This window comes from Halichoerus grypus, chromosome 10 (assembly GCF_964656455.1).
Source record: "Halichoerus grypus chromosome 10, mHalGry1.hap1.1, whole genome shotgun sequence".
Classification (NCBI taxonomy): domain Eukaryota; kingdom Metazoa; phylum Chordata; class Mammalia; order Carnivora; family Phocidae; genus Halichoerus; species Halichoerus grypus.
The window spans coordinates 128,517,058-128,537,147 of NC_135721.1; the positions used below are offsets into that span (position 1 = coordinate 128,517,058).

General features: G+C 55.9%; 1 protein-coding gene across 1 annotated transcript; it reads right to left on the reverse strand.

Annotated features, from left to right (window-relative positions):
* Window positions 1–656: 656 nt before the first annotated feature.
* KCNG1 (potassium voltage-gated channel modifier subfamily G member 1) lies at window positions 657–18,326 on the reverse strand. Its single transcript, XM_036064687.2, has 3 exons — window positions 18,086–18,326; window positions 6,241–7,049; window positions 657–1,869 (listed from the first exon to the last, which is right to left on the reverse strand). The coding sequence occupies exons 2-3, from the start codon at window positions 7,021–7,023 to the stop codon at window positions 1,099–1,101; spliced, it is 1,554 nt and encodes a 517-aa protein (XP_035920580.1). The 5' UTR covers window positions 7,024–7,049; window positions 18,086–18,326; the 3' UTR covers window positions 657–1,098.
* Window positions 18,327–20,090: the final 1,764 nt, after the last annotated feature.

Sequence of the window (20,090 nt, forward strand, 5' to 3'; positions counted from 1 at the left end):
AAATCTGTTGGCTGGTGGAGGGGTGGGTCCCTCTAATGTGCATCAGGAGCAGATCCCAGCCGGGTGGGTGCTCTGGAGGCTTCTGGAGGGCACGCGGAGGCCTTAGGGGGCCCCAAGCAGTGCCTCTCAGACTGCTCCGGGGGGACCATGACCCACCTTCTCAAAGCATCAGTCCCACTCTAGATTTAGATTTATGTTCAGGGAAGTGATTTAAAGCATTTTTTAAAAAAATAATGTTAAAATGAATGTGGAGTAGAGAAGAAAATCCACAGTATTTTTAAAAAGATAAAACGAAGCGATTTCACCTTTGTAGTCGGCAATGCGGACGGGCCCTCGGTGTCCACTTAACCATTGCGGGGCCTTGGGGGACAAGTTTGAGAAGCCTAAGGTGCAAGAGAAGAGAACAGAGGATGGAAGAGAAGGAAAAGGGGAGGAAGAGAGGTCAGGAGGTGAGAGGAATCAAAGAAAAACAGAAAGGGAACGCAGTATTTACTGACAATTTCCCCAGAGGTATCTGTTCTCTCCCTGTTCTCTAACCCCGCTGGGCGCGACCAGGTCTGAACGACCGAAGGAAACAGGCCGGTGTCCTCCCAGTACCCACACCGGCTGGCTTGACTGGCAAACAGCTTCCCCTCTTCAGAGCCCCATGGAAGGCATTTTCTCTCTTTTTCATCGGTTTTCTTTAATTGCACATGATCCACACTAAACACAGACATGTTCCTGCTGTCATTTGTCTTTTTTCCCTCCCGGCAGACCCATAAAGCAAGTCTTTGCTGGGCATGTTATTTACATGGTGGGAAGAACAGAGCCACCTCCTTACTGGGGGAAACAGACATGGGGGCGGGGGTGGGGCTGTTGTGTGCTGGGCTCTGGACCCGCTTCTGCTTCTCTCGTGGAGGCGGAGGGGTAGGGCCCCCTCTGTGCATGTTGCAGACGTCCTTCTTGGGGTGTGGTTCCAGTGGGTCCTGCGCCAGGACCGCGCTCAGAGCAGCAGGTGCCTTTGAGGGCATCTCGTAGTGACGGCGATAGCTTCAAGCCGCAGAGGGCGGGCAGAGCTGGGGGTGTCCTGGCGGTGGCGACGGGGTATGTCCTCTGGGCTCAGTTGTTGTCTCTGGTGTCCGAGGACGCACTTCCAAACAAGAGGTCGCTATCGTGGGACATGGTGCTCAGCTGCGACTTGGTCTTGATGAGGAACTGGGCCCTCCGGAACATCACCCTCTCCTGCTCCTGCTTGAGCTCCAGGTAGGAGCGGGAGAAGGTGTGGAAGATGGAGGTCACGGGGAAGGCCATGAGGAGGATGCCGCTGAGGATGCTGCTGAGCGCCACCACCTGGCCCGGGGTGCTCCTGGGTACCATGTCGCCATAGCCCACAGTTGTCATGGTGATGACAGCCCACCAGTAGCAGGCGGGGATGCTGGTGAACTCGGGGCTGTCGGCCATCTCGTTCTCGATGACGTAGAGGAGGGGGGCAAACAGGGCGATGGCCACGCAGAGGAAGAGCAGTAAGAGCCCGAACTCGCGGGTGCAGCGGCGGGCCGTGAGCCCCAGCGTCTGCAGCCCCAGGGAGTGGCGGGCCAGCCGCATGACGTACAGGATGCGCAGCGCCCGCAGGACCCGCAGCACCAGCCCCACCTTGTCCAGGTAGCTGTTGCCCGCGCCCGACTTGCGGCGGCCCGCGGCGGCGCCGTCCACCAGCAGGGTGATGTAGTAAGGCAGGATGGCCACCAAGTCGATGAGCGTCAGCGGGCTCCGCAGGAAGGCGAACTTGCTGGGCGCCTGGATCAGCCGCAGCAGGAACTCGAGGGAGAACCAGCCCACGCACACCGACTCCACGATGAAGACATTGTGGCACATCTGTGAGCACTGGCCCTGGGAGGGAGGGGGGAGGTCAGGGGAGAGGTCAGCCGCGCCACCCGCCAGGCGGTGTGTTTGCCCCGGCCCCGCCCTAGTTAGGCTCACGTCCCGGGGGTGGGGGGTGGGGGGTGGGGGGGCTGACCACGCCCAGGGCTTGAGGCACCTGCAACGACCGCTCGACCACTCGACCACTCTTCTCTCTCTCCAGCCCAGACCTGCTGCCCCTGGATTCCAGACCCCACAAGGCCTGCCTCCTTGATGTCACTCCTAGGGTGTCCGATGGATGTTTCAAATTTATCATGTCCCAAACCGGGCTGCTGGTTTTTAAAAAAAATTCTTTTTATTGAGATATAACCGACATAAAATACTGTGTCAGTTTCAGGTGTACATGTTGATTTGATACATCTATATATTGCAGTAAGATTACCACCGTAGCCTTAAGCTAACACCTTTATCGTGTCACGTAATTCTCTTTTCTTTTTTGGGGTGGAAACAATTAAGATTTAGCCTCTTCAGTCTCTTGGTTTCTCCTGCACACCCGCCCACCAGTGCTTTCCCTTCTTAGCAATCCCACCTTTCCAGTTGCTCGGGATGGGAGACTCGGCCTCATTCTGACACCTCTCATATAGTCCTCAGGAAATCCCTTTGGTTCTTCCTTTAAAATGATTCCAGAATCAAACTATTTCTCCTATGTCTGCTGCCCTCACCTTGGTCCAGCCACCATCCTCTCTCGCCTGGACAGTTGCAGGCACCTCTTTCCTGGGATCCCTGGTCCCTACAGTTTATTCTGCGCACATAGCCAGAGGGATGCTGAGAACGTGAATCGGATCCTGTGCGTTCTCTGCTCAGCACCCTCCATGGCTCAGGGAGATAGCTCAAGTCCTCTGGGGGCACACACGGCCTGGCTACCGCCTCTCCCACTTCCTAGCCCCCTGCCTGCCTTGTTTGTGTGCTCCAGCCTACCCCCCAGGCTCCCCCCACCCCCCAAGCCAGGCCTTGACTTTCTGCTCCCCCTGCAGGAGTCCTCTTCCGCCGGATACCCACATGGCTCTACCCTCCCCTCCTCCAGGTCTTTGCTTCAGTATCACTTTCCCAGGGAGGCCTTTCGTGACCCCCTCAATTAAAAGTCACCCCCCCCCCGTCTTCCACCCCGATTCCCCTTTTCCTGCTCTATTTATTCAGAGGGCTCATCATCTCTTAAAATGCTTTGTAAGTTACTTATGTATCATGTTTATTATCTGTTTCCACCCTCCACCTCCCCTGCCCCTTTGCCCCAGAAGTTTATAGCCCCCCCACCCCCCACCAGCTCGTGTGTTGTTGACTGTTAGGACCCCAGTGCCTGGAACAGCCCAGCACGTGACAAGTGACCAATTCACATTTGTCACCAGGATGGATGGAAGCGCGCGGGACTGGCATCTAGATGAGGGTGCCAACCCAAGGCCAGGTGGGCAAAGGGAGCCTGAGGGAGCTGGGCCAGGTGGGGTGGAGGCCGGCCAGAGAGCACGGCTGTCCTGCTAAGTACCTCCTGATCGCTGCACCAGGGGAATTCAGGCTGGAGCTTTGCGTGAAACCTCCTGGGTTTTAAATTTTGTGATAATTCAATACAAATAAACACTCTGTGGGCCACTCAAACTTATCTGTGTGCTGCATCTGGCATGCGCGCTGCCAGCTTGTCTCTCTGGTCTGCCATGGAACTGGACAGGAGACTGTCCCCAGTGGCTTTGGACCTTGGTCTCAAAGGGGCCTGTGACAGAGTGGAAAGGCACACATGGTTTTAGCCTGGGGCATCTGTCATTCCTGGGCACAGCTGGGTTCTGGGAGTCCTGCCCTAGCAGCTCTCTCTCTAGGAATAAGTTAGAGGCTGCAGAAATGAACTAGTACTCGGTGCGCCATGAGGTCTCAGCCCTCTGGGATGGGAAGCCTCCTTCTCTAGGAAGCCTTTCAGGAGTGGGCCCCCTCCAAGTATCCCCAGCACAGTTGATGGGCCTCTCATAAGAGCCCCCTTGGCTTGTGTCTCACACTTATGGTCACAGGGGTGTCACTGTCCCTTCTCCACAGGACCTGAAGTCCTTGTAGCTGGAAAACTCGTTCTGCTCACTCTGCATGGCAGGTGAGGCCTGAACATAGTAGGCACTCGAATGTGTGCTCAAGAAGCAAGTGAAACATTGAACCTCACTGGTCTCCAAAATGAAGTCAAAGGGGGCGCCTGGGTGGCTCAGTCGTTAAGCGTCTGCCTTCGGCTCAGGTCATGATCCCAGGGTCCTGGGATCGAGCCCCGCATCGGGCTCCCTGCTCTGCAGGAAGCCTGCTTCTCCCTCTCCCACTCCCCCTGCTTGTGTTCCCTCTCTCGCTGTGTCTCTCTCTGTCAAATAAATAAATAAAATCTTTAAAAAAAAAATGAAGTCAAAGAACAGCATTATCACTGAATCAAGAAAAAGTCCAAGTATTATTAAAAAAAAAAAAAAAGCAAGTGTCAGAAGGTGAATAAAACTGTAGCTTTATTAGTATTTTCCTGATAAAGCCAGGATTGCATATGTTGGAGCCAAGAAAAAATTTATACCATGTACAGGTACTTCCAGACAGGTCTCAAATGATGAGCATCTGCTCGCTCTTTCTTTGGCAGGTGCATGTAATCCTTATAGTTAGCACTGCCTGCACGGCCCAGCGCCAGGCATTATTCCAAACACTTCCCGTGGACTCACTCACTGAATCCTCACAACACTGTGAGCTGACCCTCTGCACAGCAACCCTATTGAGGCACAGGGAGGGTAAGTAACTTGCCCACAAGTGCATAGCCAGGGTGGACGTAATGGGATTCAAATTCAGGCCATTGGGCTCTAGCCCCGCCCTCCTCATCACTCCCCCTTCTGCTTATCAAAAATTAATTTTACTGGTTGAGTGTTATTTTTTTAAAACTCACTTTAAAAATTAAATGTATAAAAAAGTGCCAGAAACCCGCCCCCCCCCCCATGTGTTATAAATGCAATAGCCATTGTTGCCTCCTCCGTTATATATGTATGCGGAAAAACCCTCCCCTGGTGAGTAGTTCCAATGTTCCATCAGGGAGTTCATGTGAAGCGCTCAGCACATGCAGGGAACATGGCCAGTGCTCATTAAATGCTGGCTGGCATGATATTTATGCTGAGTTCATACAGCCGTACCTATTTCCCCATCGCCTATACAATTGGTACTTGTTGCAATGTTTTGGTCTGTCTTACAACTTGCTTCTAGAACCGCCGCCCCACCTCCCCCCCCCCCGCCCCGTGCCCTGCCTCCCTACCCCCATGTGGGGAAAGGGTCCCAACTTAAAGGCCCAAAGGTCTCATATATTAGGAAGCTGAACTGGGGAGCACACACTTTCCATAGACTCAGCTCCCACCCAGAGCTGCTGCGTGGACTGCAGGCCAGGGGGCCAGACCGTATACATTTTGAGAAGCTGAGAGTTTGAATTTTTAAATGCAAGACACTTTACTTTTAAATGTTGGCAAGCAAGTACAGTTTTTAGGGAGCACAGTGTGGGCCAATCACACACTTCCGAGGGGGTATATGAAGTCCCAGGCTGCCTTGTGGGGCTCGTACTTCTTTGTTCAAGCGCACAGAACCGGGACTCAGTCAGACCTGGGTCTGGGCAAGCTGCTCTGCCTCACTGTTCTCATCTGTCAGCTGGGCAAGAGAACGCCTCCCGTACGGGGTTGCTGGAAGGTTTGCTGAGAACACGAGGTGTAGGCAGAACTATGGCCCAGCCCCTGGCTGCTAGTAACTACCGGCCGAGAATCCGGGACACACCTTGGTCAGGCCACAGAGTAAACACTTGACACACATTCTCTTGCTTAACACAGAGACCCTCACTGTTTAGAGCCCACGTGCGCACACGCACAACTATCAATAAAAAATTATATGCTGGACCCAGAAAATGGTTCTGGGATATCTTTAAACAAGGGAATTAGGAAGCTTGAGATAGGGCTCATGTGGGTGAAGTAAATGTTGATGATATATTATTATGTGTTTAGCTCAGGGGCAGGCTCATCATAAATCACATCATTCGTGGACTCGCTCATCTGTTCCTTCCACGGAGTGGCAGAGTGCCTTGTCCATGCTCCACACTATTCTAGACCCTGGGGGCACGGCACAGAGCAGGCCAGGCACGGAGCTGGTGTTGGAACGTGGAGGTGGACAACACACATGTTAAGCAGAATGTCAGAAGGGACTGGAGATGCTGCTCAGCCCGCGCAGTCAGGGAAGGCCTCCTGGTGGAGGTGACCGCGCCGGCGTGAAGGAGGTGGACTTCTGGAGAGAGGGGTCCCGCATACTGCTTTGTCCCCTGAACTCAGAGGACCCCCCCCCTCCCCGCAACGAGCCTCCCCCGCACGCCGCTGTGGCTCTTACCTGCTCCTCCTCCTCCCGCAGGCTGGGCAGGGTGCTGATGGACAGGTTGACGGCCGTGACGGTGACGAAGAGCACCGAGAGGCAGGCGAACACCTTGCCCGGCAGCCCGGAGTGCGGCCTCTCCACCATGTCGCGCAGTCTCCGCATGCAGCGGCCCAGGCGGCCCTCGCCCTCGGCCGGGCCCTCGCTGCCGGGGTCCTCGCTGGACGGCGGCTCGTCGTCGTCGCGCTCCACCACGTCGGCGAACTCCTCGATCTTCTGCAGGTAGCGGCGCTTGCAGCAGCCGTCCAGGCGGTCCTCGGCGATGCCCCAGTAGAGCAGCTCCTCCTGGAAGGACAGGGCGCACATCTCGCGCAACAGGCGCAGCTTGCCCGCCCGCAGGAAGGTCAGGATGGTGCCGAAGGCCCCCGGGTGGCGGTCGAAGAAGAACTCGTTGCAGGTCACGTCGTAGTCGTCACACACGTTGAGGATGTCGTCGAAGTTGGTGCAGGCCTTGAGCTGGCCCAGGCGCGTCAGCGGGAACTCCTCGAGCGTGGTCCAGGGCAGCGAGTACTTGATGCCGCCCACGTTGATGATGATCTGCCGCCGCCGGTCCTCGGGCTGGCCGACCTGGCGGGGCGCGTCCTGGGCCCGGGGCCGGGGCCGCAGCCGCTGCGCCCGGCGGTAGAACACGCCCTTGAGGGACTGGCCCTGCGGGAAGAAGGCCGGGTGGAAGGAGGCGTCCGAGGCGCAGCTCAGGGCGCTGTAGTCGTAATCGGAGTTGTCTCCCGGTAGGAGGGTCATTTTGGGCTTTCACATCCCCCTCGCGCCTGGGGTGGAGAAGGGAGGAAAGACCCTGAGCGAGGCCCGAGTCTGGGCTGCCCGTGCCGCTTCTGCAGGTGTTCGCTGTTGGGGACCGAACCGTGTGCCCGCCCCCCCACCCCTTCCCGGATTCACAGGGGGAAAGCCTGACCACTGTGGGCCACTATTAGGAGGCAGGGCCTTGGTGGTGGTGGTGGGGGTGGTGAGTAGGTTTAGCTGAGGTCGTGAGGGGCGGGATCAGTGCCCTTGTGGGAAGAGGAAGAGCCACCAGGGCTCCCTCTCTCTCCACCACGTGGGGACACAGTCAGAAGACAGCCACCTACAAGCCAGGAAGAGAGTCCTCCCCAGAAGCCAGCCACGTGGGCACCCTGAACTTGGACTTCCAAGCACTTGTGGATACAAGCACAGACTCTGGAGCCTCATGGCCTGGGCATGCTCCTTAACCTTGATCTGCTTCAATTTCCTCATCTGTAGAGTGGGTACAACCATTTCCCCTACTTCGAAGGATTACTGAGAAGCATCCATGAATTATGTGCGTAAGAGCATTTAATAACACAGTGCCTGGCACATAGTAGGTAGTCAGTCCTTGTTGTCTATTATTACTGTTTGTGTTTACCTTAAAGGGACACCTTGTATTGCTTCCGTAAGTGGAAAACCTAGATCGTTGGCCATAAATAAGAGGCAATGTCCAAAGAAATGCATAATGATCACAACAGTGCCATGGTTCTCATATATCATCAAACGTTTTGAGGATATAGGGGTGAACTGCACAGGCATGACCACTCCTCTAGGAAGACTTCCTTGGCTCTTCCGGCTAAATCGAGTCCTCCCACCCCTGTACCTGCATTATTGTCCTTACTATAACTGTGTGCAAGCCTGGTTCCTTTATGAGACTGCTTGCTCGGCAGGGCAAGAACTGGGCTCTGCTCAGCTCTGAATCTCTGTGCCCAGCAGTGTAAGAGCTCAAAGAAGTAGCTGCTGAATGAGGCCAACATGAGGAAGATACTTCGGAAAACCTGAGGTCAAAATATCCACTTATACAGGCTCCTTCCTTCCCAACTCTCAAAGCGAACGAAGGGTGTGTACTACTAGAATGACACTGCTTATTCATTCAGAGCTCACGGGCTGAATTTGGTTCACAAATGTTCTGCCTGGCTTGGAGAAGATTTTGAAAATTGAGGAAATTTCTGTAAAAATTTATATTCTTGGTTTGTCTTGAAAAATCAGACAATTTGGCAACATTTGGCCTAAATTCCAGCTGAGGAATGACTGCCCCCTGTTGGCAGGGCATGCATGTGGCAATCTACCACAGTCCCCACCCTTCCCTGTTGTCTTCCTAATACCCACTCTCCTTCACTCATGGATGTCTCCTTCCTGGCCCCTGTAGGCATTTGAGTTTGAGACCCCCAGATTATAGCAACTGAGCTCTCTGGAATGAAGCTGATCCATAGAAAAGTAAGACTAATACTCTGCTTTTTTAAAATCACCATCCTTCCCTCCAGCCTAGTCCTCCATGGAAGCAAGTAGTACCAGCAAAGTCTACCAATTCCATTTCCAATACCTGAATGTCGATCTGTGCCATGGACATGTGCTGGGAAAATGCACGTGCACGTGCACGCACACCTGTAGGGACGAGAAAGCGTGCAACAGGAGCCAGGGGGTTCCACCTGAAAGAGGATCCTTCCTAACAGAAATCCTTTTACAAAAAGCAAATCATCACTCCACTCATTTATCTTTGGGGAAAGCTACAGTTTCACAGATTAGGTTCTGGAAAACTAGGTACACCTGCACTTGAAATGAAAATGATCTGATTTTAGAGTGTTGAGAATGTTTCTTAACTTCATCTAAAATTGGAACCCATCTCCTCGGGCACAGCCTGCTAGAATCCCTTGGGAGAGTGAGAATAATCCCTTTCAGGCACTTCACATGAGTGGTACCGCTTTTCAGCTCTGCTGCTTTATCTTTGCCACCAAAGACAAGAGGAAAAGTGACATTCTGTTTGGCAAGAATGGTGACAGAAGAAAAGGAATCTTCCTCTGGTCCTGCAAGCGCCGAAGAGCCCTTGTGAAACCCCCTCGGCTGTAATCACCTCTTACAGACAGAATGTCTTCTTTCAAGCTCTCAGCTCTCCCTCTGGCATAAAGCTCCCCCAATTAGTGATCCCTCATTTCTTTCTCTCATGACCCCTGTCAGTTGTGAGTTAAAGCCTCAGCATCTCCTACGTGGAAACTTATCCTGTCCCAGCATGCTGTTTAGCATGGAGAAGGAAAAAACCCGTGTCATGCAGGCTGCTTGCACACAGAAGGCCAGATGCTGGGATTTGCCAAATGAGGAATGGGCACACTTCTCCTTGGCCTTGGGTCTTGGGGGGACACCCAGTCTGATGGGTATAGGGGGGATGGCTCTGCATGCTAGACTCTAGAGTCTTGAGCAAAGTTTATAACTCAAACAGGCCCCAAAGTCCTGCTTCTGGAAAACAATGCCACTTTTCACTCAGCCCGATACCCTCATGAGAAGTTTGGTCTTTTAACATTTCTCTGTAGTGTTAGGTCTGTCAGTCCTAGAGCATGATTGATTTTAGTGATTTTGTCTCTGAGGGTCTATGGATGCTTGGGAAGAGAAAGCCGTTTGAGAAACAGGCTGTGATACTGAGGATGACGAGGAGTCCTGAGATGTCATTCAACACTTACCACGTGTTGGGCCTGGGCCAGATCTATAGGCACAGCAGAGGCCAGCCCTTGTCCTCAGGGAGCGGACATTCGAGTGATGGAGGTGGTCTCTAAGTAAGTACACAGATCATTTCAGGAAATAGAGCAAGGGCATGATGGCAACAGGAGCTGGAGGGGTCTGGGAGGGCTTCTCGGGGGAGACAGCCTTGGGGCTGAGGTTGGATGGGAAGGAGCCAGCCCTGTAAGGACCTGGAGGAGGGTGTCTAAGGCTGAGGGAATGAGAAGAACTTGCTCCTTGACCTGGTGGTGGGCTTGGTGGTCAAGCCAGAGAAGGCCAAGGGGCGGGGTGCAGTGAGTGAGGGGAAGGTGGGAGAAGTTGAGTGTGGGGAATTCAGCAGACACCAGACGGAACCGAGCCTAGTGGGCCATGACAAGGGGCTGGGGTTTACTCTCCATGGTGGGGGGGTCCTCAGGAGTAGACTATGGGTGGGCTGGGGAAACCAGGCAGGAATTCTCTGTAGTCATTCTTGAAAGAGTCAACTAAGTCTTGGGCCAGTGGAGGGGACTGGAGAATTGGCTGCATTCCGGATGGACTTTGGAGGAATTGGGGCTAAGACTTGTTGTGGGAGGGGAGTGTGGTGAGGGGGGAGAGCGTGGATTCCAGTGGTGCCATTCACTGAGGAGACACTAGGTGGAGTTTTGATGAGACCTGTGTAAGAGGCAGCATTTGCTGGTTGTGGGATGATGGACAGGAGGGCAGATGGGCAAATCAGGGAGAGAAAGCAGGCATGAGGGTGGTTCGCATGGATGGATGGATGGATGGATGGACAGATGGAGTTGGACCATATCAAAGCTGTCCTGATGACTGTGTGTGTGTGTGTGTGTGGTGGGAGTTTCAGCTGGTAGTTTTGACCTGGCTGGGCTGCAGAGGGCAGGAGGGCCAGGCTAGCAGAGAAATGGCAAAGCCCAGAGGCCGAGGCACTCCCGGTGCCCAGCACTCAGCACCCACTTCCCTGTTGAAGCTGCACTCCACACCAGGCCTGGTTAGTGCAGGTAGACACCACTGGGGGGGGACGTGTAGGCGGAGTGCTGTGCCTCCCTGGAACCTGTGAATAGGTTCAATTACATGTGAGCAGGAATTAAGGTTGCCAATCAGCTGCATTTGAGATGGGAAGATGATCCTGGATTCTCCGGGGCCCAAGCCATCACGAGGGTCCTTAAAAGATGGAAGAGAGGGGCGCCTGGGTCGTTAAGCGTCTGCCTTCGGCTCAGGTCATGATCCCAGGGTCCTGGGATCGAGCCCCGCATCGGGCTCCCTGCTCAGCGGGAGGCCTGCTTCTCCCTCTCCCTCTCCCCCTGCTTGTGTTCCCTCTCTTGCTGTGTCTCTCTCTGTCAAATAAATAAAATCTTTAAAAAAAAAAAAAAAAAGATGGAAGAGAGAGGCAGGAAAGTGTGTCGGATGCCATGCAGTGTGAGGAGGATATGGCCGGCCACCGCCGGCTTTGAAGATGGAAGGGGCCACAAGCTGACAACAGCTGGCAGCCCCTAGAAGCTGGAAAAGGCAAGACCTGACTCTCTCCTGGGCTCTCCAGAAAGGAATGCAGCTTGCTGACCCCTTTATCTTAGCCCTCTAAGGCCCATTTGAGACTTCCGTCTCCCAGAATGTGAGGTAATAAGTTTGTGCTGTTTTCAGCCACTCAGAAGAGTAATACAGGGGATGTTGAGAAAAAGCAGGTCCTACTCCAGCTTGGGGGACAGCTTGCTGACTACTCCAACCTGGGGAAGCAGAAGAGCCCATGCACTCTGAAATCAGGAACACCTGGGTTCAAGGCCTGTCACTCTGACTTTGGGCAAGTCATGTCTTCTGAGACTCACTATCCTCATCTGTAAAATGGGGATATGAATAGCTTCTACCTCCCTGGTGTGGTGAAGACCAAGGCAGATGACCTGGGTGATGTGCTTGGCCTAATGCCTGACACAAAGGGACCTTCAACGGACACCTACTGTATCATTAACTATGAGGGAGGTCTGTCCTCTTTCTCTCCACCTGCCAAGGGTGACTCCTTTCTTGAACCGATCCAGTGGGATTTGCACCCAGCATTTGTCTGACCCGCAGAGCTCCCTGCTGGAGGAAGAACTGTCTGGTACAGCCTCAGGGAAAGACATCGGGGTGCTGAGGGAAGTGCAGGATGTTGCTGCTTTATGAGCCAGGAATCCCAGTCCTGGGTGTGAGAACAGACCTGGGTCCACAGGGCTTGTGGCACACAGTAATATAGTATTTGTACTCAGATCCTTGACTCAGGGTCTGCTTCTGGGGACTGAGATCCAAGAGAGGACTAAAGGACAAGAATGCCTGTCCCGTGTTCCCCGTGGTCCCCTGGCATCCATTCTGGGCCCAGGGGGTGGGGTGAGATGGGCAAGTGAGTCGTGGTAGACACAGATGGTGGACTCCTATACATTGCACAGGAATTAGAAGCATTGAACTAGATGTAGGTTTAGCAACACATTTAGATCTTAAAAGCATGATGCCGAGTGGAAAAGAAACAGAAGTTTATAGCACTATGCTATTTATGTAAATGAACACACACACACACACATTACAAATTTGACAAAGACTCAAGCACTTGGAAGGATCTATATCAACCATGGGGAGGGTGCCTGGCAGGACAGGGGCAGGGGATAAGCAAGGGAGGGTGGTGTGTGGAACGAGGGAACAATGAATAAGACAGCCTGGCACAGGCCAATGATGAATGGGTGGCATGAAGTGAAGAGTGTGGTTAATACAACTCTGGGATTTAATCCAGGTAAAGAGAAATGAAGAGCACGAAACCAGCCAAGCCATGAGGCTCTGAATTGCCCCCAGTGCTCAGTGGAGATGAAGATTCATAGGACCATCCCTAGACCTTCCCAGTCAGAATCCCTGAGGGGGGGCCCAGGAATTGGCATTTTTGACAGGCTCCCTTACAGATGCTCATGTATGCTCAAGTTCAAGAGAGACAGAGGGTGCCTTGAATACCTAGAGCCCACACCCCCTCAGGGGCCGGGGGCTGCAAGAGCTGCTCTGGATTTTGGTGCGGAGCCCTCTGACCAACTTCTCCACCTCTTTGGGGGTTCTGGAAAGCTCTGTGGGTCCCAATCTTGGGGAACTTCACTGGAGAAGGAGAAACCCTTCTGTTCTGAGAGAAAAATCTTCTGCACTGGGGCCGCCTGGATCCAATTCCCCTTTGGGAGCCCAGAGATCTGCTGAAACTCCCCATGCAACTTCTTTTCCTTCTCCTTGGGAAAAAGATGATGTGCACAAGCTATGACGGAGGGTTGAGTATCATTTCCAAAGATAAACGGTCATCAAACCATAAGGAGTTCTGAGGGGCGGAGGCCGCTGTGTGGTCAGCATCTGCTGCGAATGGAGGTGCTAGACCTGGGAGTGGGGGTAGGAGGGGAGAGCAGGATGGGACAAAGGTCCGGATCAGGCTGGCCTGGCCACCACAGCAGCTCCTGCTAATGACCCTTTGGCCCGAGACAGCCATGGGCACCCACCGACTCGCCGGCCTCTCCGAGCCTCTCTCCTCCCTGTAAAGTGGGAGAAGCGTGCCCACCTCACAGAGCTGTTGGGAGGATGCGGTGAGTGGGGGGTTGCTGCAGGGATTAGCAGTGCCGCCCAGTCGCTCACCACCAGGGCCACATCCCGTCAAGGTCATGAACGGGTTCCATAAACTGGTGTGCACTGATCCTAACTGCACTGATCCTTAACAAGCCCCGGGTCTCGCTTGGCTCGTTCTTCCAGTCCTGTGCCCCTCCCTTGGGACGGAGCTCTCTGTCCCTCTTCTGAGAGGGGGAGGGGGGATGCGGAGACAGTGCTGAACACTCTCGGTGCCGTAACGACAACCATCCCGGCCACCCTTAACTGCGTACTAAGTGCTGCGTGCTGTGCTAAAAGGCTTAATCCACGGAGCCGTGCCAGGCATCACCGCTAACACCCCCATTTTATAGATGAAGAAATCGAGGCTTTGATAAATAAAAACTCAGGACTCTGGTGATATAGGTGATAGAGCCAGAATCAATCTACACCCGTAGGACTCTCTGACCTCTGCATTTTACCGTCTCCCTGGATTACTGGTTCCCAGGGGAAGGGGGAGGTCTCGGCCCCCTGCAGCAAGCTAGGGACTGGATCTCTCCTCTGTCTACGGACAAGCTTTTGGAAAGTCTTTCGTGATGGGGAGAAGCAGGCAGTTGCCCATGGCTGGGGGAAACACGTTTATTCCTAGTGTGTATTTGCACACGAGCAGAGTAAGAAATCAACAAAAGCCCTGGTGTTGTCAAATTCTGAGCTGCCATTTTGGCCTCCGGGCAGAAGAGCCCTCCTGTGCTGTAAACACCGGTCAGAGGTGAGGGGGTGGCCTCTGGGCCCAGCTGCCTGCCTGCTTCCCCACCTCCTGGCTGTGCACCCTTACAAAAATGACTTCACCTCTCTGTGCCTGAGTGTTCTCAGCTATCAACTGGGGTCATCATCACACCTGCCTGTAAGCGCTTGGAGCTGTGTCTTCACATGTTAGGGCCCTGTGTTTGCTAGAATGGCTTCTGGGTAGCAAGCTTGGCACCTCCCCTCGCATTTCCTTTCTTAGAGGAGGACTGTGAGGCGGAAAACACTTTCCAGAAGGGGGGCTTCAGTGCTGGCTCTCCTCTCACCCCGCACTGACGTCAAGTCACTCACTCACCTGGGCCTCAATTTCCCCATTTGTAACATAAACTGATGAGGCACGCCCCTGTGGTAGGCAGAATAATGGGCCCCCAAAGAGGTCTATGTCCTAATCCTCAGACCCTGAGAATGTGTGACCTCACATGGCAGAAGAGATTTTGCTGGTGTGATGAATGAAATCAACGATCTTGAGGTGGGGAGATGATCCAGGGGGGGGCCCCGCATATAATCACAAACATCCTTAAAGAGGGACGCAGGAGGGTCAGGGTCGGAGAAGCAGATGCGATGGTGGAAGCAGAGGTCGGAGTGATGTGGGGCCAGGAGCCAAGGGTGCGGGCAGGTTCTAGAAGCTGGAAAGGGCATGGAAATGGATTCTCCCCCAGGAGGAAAACAGTCCCGCCGACCCCTTGATTTTAGGCCAGGGAGACCCATTTTTGACTTCTGACCCCCCATTCTGTAAGATGCTAAATTGGTGTTGCGTTAAGCCACTACATTGGAGCTAATATCGTGGCAGGAGGGAACGAACACAGCTCAGAGGCAACTTTCTAAAAGAAAAGCATTTTTCTCCTGAGCAACTCAGGCTTTGGTTTCTTCCTCTCCCACCACGATTCTCAGCCTGTGCCGTTCCCTCACTCTGAGATCTCCCCACGCTGCCCTTCCCCTGCCGGTGTGGCTTCATCTGTCAGGGGTAGGGCTCTTGGCTGGGCCGACTCAGAGGCGGGTCATGCTGCATTAATTCCCAATTAAAACGGTGTAATCAAAATGGATCCAGCCAGTAGGCTGGCCCAGGTCCCAGCGTGCTGGACCGCCTCGAGATGCGGCACCCGCATGGAGAATCTGTCTTTCCTAGCTACCTGCTGTCCATCCTCATCGCCATGCCACCATGCCGGATGGATCTCAGCCCTGCTTCTTGAGAGCTGGGGCCCAAGACACTGGTGATAGTGACGTATTTGCTGGGAGCCGGGCTTTTCCCTCCATTGCCACCTGCCCCCCAAAAGAAAATGTGCCAGGGTCTCCCCCCTCCCCCCATAAAAAAGACCAAGTGGCCTCCGGAGCCTCCTTATTTTGCTTCTGGCAAAATAACAGCAAATGCACATTTGCCTTCTACCAGGAGGTGTTTTGGGGTGGGAGCCAAGGGTCCTTTTCTATTTGCCTCCTTGCAGCGGGAAACCTGGGACCGCAGGCATTAGCGGAGGAACTGGCTGGGGGAGCAGCGGGGACCTTGGGCAGCCGGAAGGGGACACCCGCATACGCAGTCCCTCCGTTCTTTTTCCTTAGTAAGTGTTAAGGCTGCAGTGTATGAGGCAAGCCCTGGCAGCCCCGTGAGGAGCGAGGGGGAGCCTGGATGTGCATGCCTGCCTGCGGAGACGCAGGTGTGAGGCGAAGTCACCACAGCGCAGGGACAAATCCGAGGCAAGAGGCAGATCCTGTCTGTGGCACGTTACTTTGTGTTCTGATTTTGTTAACCACGGACTGTCTGCTATATCATCAAAATGGCCCATAGTGATTGAGTGCTTGCAGGCTAGCCTTCCCTGCCTCTCCCTTTTTATTCATTCTCTGTAGAGCGGCTTTTCCAGCCACCATTTTCCACCCAGGGACTCCATTTCTGGGTTTAATAAATCAACCAAGAGTGGATTCCCAGACCCCTATGTCTTTGGCGACCGGAAATGCTGACGCTTCGTCATGTATTCAGAAAGGGGAGGTGGAGAAAGGACAGCCCAGTCAAGACACTTTTGAGGGGTGCAGGGGATTATTAATTCCTTCGTTCTGGCTTGAGTGTCTTAGCCCTGCATCCAGGACACATTTCTCTGCTCTCACGTTCCCTGGGGGCATCAGTCGAGCCTCCTGCCGGGGGCCCAGCTGTGTGTCCGACGCAGAGAATTCGAAGCGGCTGCGGGACTGGAGCCTGGCTCCCACATCTGTCCTGACCAGGCTGCAGGGTGCCCCCAGCCTGCGTTCTCAAACTTTGGGACAGGGATCAAGGCTGCCTTGTGTCCAGCCCACTCACAGCTCCCCACGGGTTTGGAGTGTGTCCCGCGACAGACATCTTTCCACTGGAATGGGGTGCGTTAGGGAATGACCCATAAGGGCCATCCCCAGGGCCATCCTAGCCTGTCTTTCAGACGCACCTTCCCTTACTCCCCACTCAGCAGGGGCCTCTGCAGAGGTCCGGGACAGAGGACACCGGGGCCAAGCTCAGGTCCGGAGAACCCAAGAAATCCACTCAAGAAAGAGAGCGGGCCCCGGCCACATGACCCACAGTGTCCCCTGGCCCCAGCATTGGCTAAACTTCCCCCGGAGACTTGCTCCCCACAGTAACTCTGACTGTAGTCATGTGTGGGGGTATCAGACACACCCTAGTGAATAAACCTCTGCTCAGACTTATCGAGACAGGAGCCCCTCCACCCCCTGCCCAATGAATCAGAGCAGTTCCTGCTCCCTCATGGCGCCTCCCCCTGCCCTTATTTCAAGGTATGAGCGAAGGAGGGGTCTCCGTGTCTGTCTCATCCTCTGGGGGACTTCGGTGCCTGGCACCCTTTAAGTGCTTCAGAAAATGCCTGCTGAACAGACAACTTTAATAAACCATTATTGGTGGGAGCCTGCATTCATCAGTAAGTTTAGAGAAGTATTTCTCAACACCCCCTCTCCATGGTCAGCCTCCCCTAAGGAGCTTTTTGAAGACATTTTCTTCCTATCCAAGAACCTATTCCAGCGTTCCCGCTCTCTTTGAGAATGACTGCATTACATGAACCAAGGAAAGGCTATTCTGCTTCTGCCTCCACACCTGGGGGTTGCTGCAGTCCGCCGCCCCGCAGGCCGGGGCCCCCTCAAGGCAAGGGCTGGGCCTTAAACCCTACTTCTCTCTAAGCTGCAAGATGCTTCCACCCCATCCCATCCCTCTCCTTCAGCTCAGCGCCTCAGTAACTGTTCGTTAAATGAATGAAATAATGCATGTTGGGCACTTGGCACGGTGAGCAGCACATAGTAGGTGCTCAACCCATCTTTGTCCAATTCATGAATGAAAGAACTTCTCTCTTTTCCTTCCTTACCCAAAGACTCCAGTCCATCCAGGCTGAGCCCCTCCCGGGTATGGAGCCCCTGAGACTGAGGAGGCGACCACCCACTTTTCCTACGAGATGCTAGAGCCTCCAGTGAACACAGCTGTCTTGGGATCCCCAGCGCCGAGCGCACAGCGGGCGCTCAATAAAAGCTAGTTGAGTAAATGAATGACTTAATAAAGCCCGCCGGTGGAGATGCTCCATTCTGTGCCCAAGGATGGAGTGAAGAAGCCAGAGACCGGCGCCCCCTCTTCCACCTCCCCCCGCTCCACCACCACCCCCGGGATCCAGAAACCTCCGCCGCAGCCAGGCTGCGCCCCCCGCCCCGTCACCTCGGCGGGGCACGTCCAGCACTTCGCAGCCCGGGGACGGCTCGGGAAGAACTGAAGCCGGACCCGCACCGCGACGGTGGCGAGCGCGCCCCACGCCGCCGCCCGCAGCCGCTCCCGGGTCCCCGGTCGCCCCCGCCTCCCCGCGCCGCGGCTTTCGGTGCCCCCTGCAGGGGAGCCCGCGGTCACGGCCACGTGCAGCCCCCAGATCCCGAGCCCGGAGCCCGAGCGTGCAGGCGCGGGGGGCAGCTCGGCGGCGCCCGGCGAGGCCGCCGCGCGCAAAGTTCCCACCTCAAGTTCCCGTCACGGCGTCCCCGCGGCGGAGTTGGCCCGGCCGCCGCTGCCGTCCCCCGAGGCGGCCGGCGGGTCCCGGGCGAGGGCGCGAGCAGGGGCTGGGAGCCGCCCGGGCCGCCTCCCGGAGCCGCGGGCAAACTTCGGCCCCGGGGCCCGGCTCAGCTCCCGCACTCGGACCCAGGGCCGCCCCGCCTCCGCCTCCCGCTGCCCGCCGGGCTCCGAGTGCGCCGGGAGCGCCGCGCCGCAGCCGCCCAGGGAGGGAGCGGGCCGGGAGGCGGGCCGGAGGGAGGGGACTGCGCGCGGGGCGGGGAGAGTGCGCGCGGGCGGAGAGCGCGGCGCCGGCTTCGGCCCGCCGCCCGGTTCCGGCCGCTCTGGCGCCTCGGCTGGGCAGCGCTCCGCTCGGCCGGGACCGCACGCCCCGCGCCCGGGCCGCCCCCCCGCCCGCCGCCCGCCGCCCGCCCCGGGGCCGTCCGCGCGCCCTCACCCCCCCCCGCCCCGGGGTCGCGCGCCTCGTCACGTGCGTCCCCCCGCCGCTCCGGTGCCCGGCCGGCCTCCCCCCTAGCGCCACGGGCCCACGGGGCTACACGCGCCACGTGAAGTCCCCACGCTCCGCGGCCCCGGGGGCCGCACGCCCTCCAACCTTCTGGGGGCCACACGCCGCCTGTCGTGTGCTGTTCCCGCGACGTCCGAGTGCACCGGGCCCTCGGCCCCTGGGGCCACTGCCGGCCGGGGACTGCACGCGCCTCGCAGCGCCAACTTCTCCGCGACGGCACCTGCCGCGCCAGGCGCCTTTCCCTCCGGGGCCGCGTGGCCCGGCCGCCTGCACGCCCCGGCCGATGCCGGGCACTCACACCGGGGCCCGGGGGGCTGGGGGGGCTGGGGGGCCTGGGGGGCCTGGGGGCCCGGGGTCCAGCACCCGGTGGTGCACAGGCAGCGGGTGGGGAGCGACGCCTCGCTTCGAAATTGGTAGGAGTCGCGCTTTTGCTGGGGGTTGGGTTGGACGGCTTTCCCGGAGCCACTGCAGAGCCGGCCTCTTAGGGTCGCTTGCCTCGCACCCTCCGTTCCTCTTCTCCTTCCAGTCTCTACTGCCTTTCCCGCCATCAGAGAACCCAGAAAGGCCTTGAAGAAACCCCACTGTGGGCGGGGCCTGAGACCTTCTCCTGAAGGATGGGGAGCAGGCTCGGCAGGTGAATGCCCACGCTTCCTGGGACTTGATGAAGAGAAACAGGGTTTGAGTGTCCGTTCGGCAAACGGTGGCTCCCTGGTGCCGCGGAGGTGACCACAACAGACAAGGACTTGTCCCCAAGAACTCACCTTCTGCTTGGGGAGAGGCGGAACCAGGAAAGCAAGCAGGGTGGGGGGTACAGAGTGAGGGGAGAGACCATTTTCGGTAGACCTTTGAGGAGGGAACATTTACACAGCCGTGAACAAGGAAGATCTGGTAAGAGCTTTCCAGGTGGATGGAACAGCAAAGGCAATGACCCTGCAGCAGGAAGGAGAGGGAGGCATGTTTGAGGGACGGCAGGGACATCAGAGAGAGGTGCTGGGGAGGATGTGTGGGAGAGGGCTTCCTAGCTGTGTGCGCTTTGGTGGTCGGGTGGTCCCCGGAGCACACTTTGAGAAACAAGGCCCTATGTGGTGGATCAGGTCCCTGCCTTCCTATCCCATCTGAAAATGGGCATTTGTATCTTTTTTCCCCCCTTGCTTATTTTTCGTCTCCACTAGACATCAAGCTCCATTTTTGTGCTATCCGTCCAGCATCTTCCACACTGCCAGGCACAGACAGACCAGGTTTCTGAAATAACTGTTGGAGGAACACTCAGGACAGTCCTTTGGGGGTAGATTTGATCATCCCAGGGAGACATAGGACTTGCTGAGGAGCACAGAATGAAGATATAGAATGGAAGTGGACACCTCCCCCCACCCCCGGATTTCTGACTCAGTTTGGAGTGGGACCCTTCTAGTAAGTTCTCTGGTCATTCTGATGCTCCTGATCTGGGAC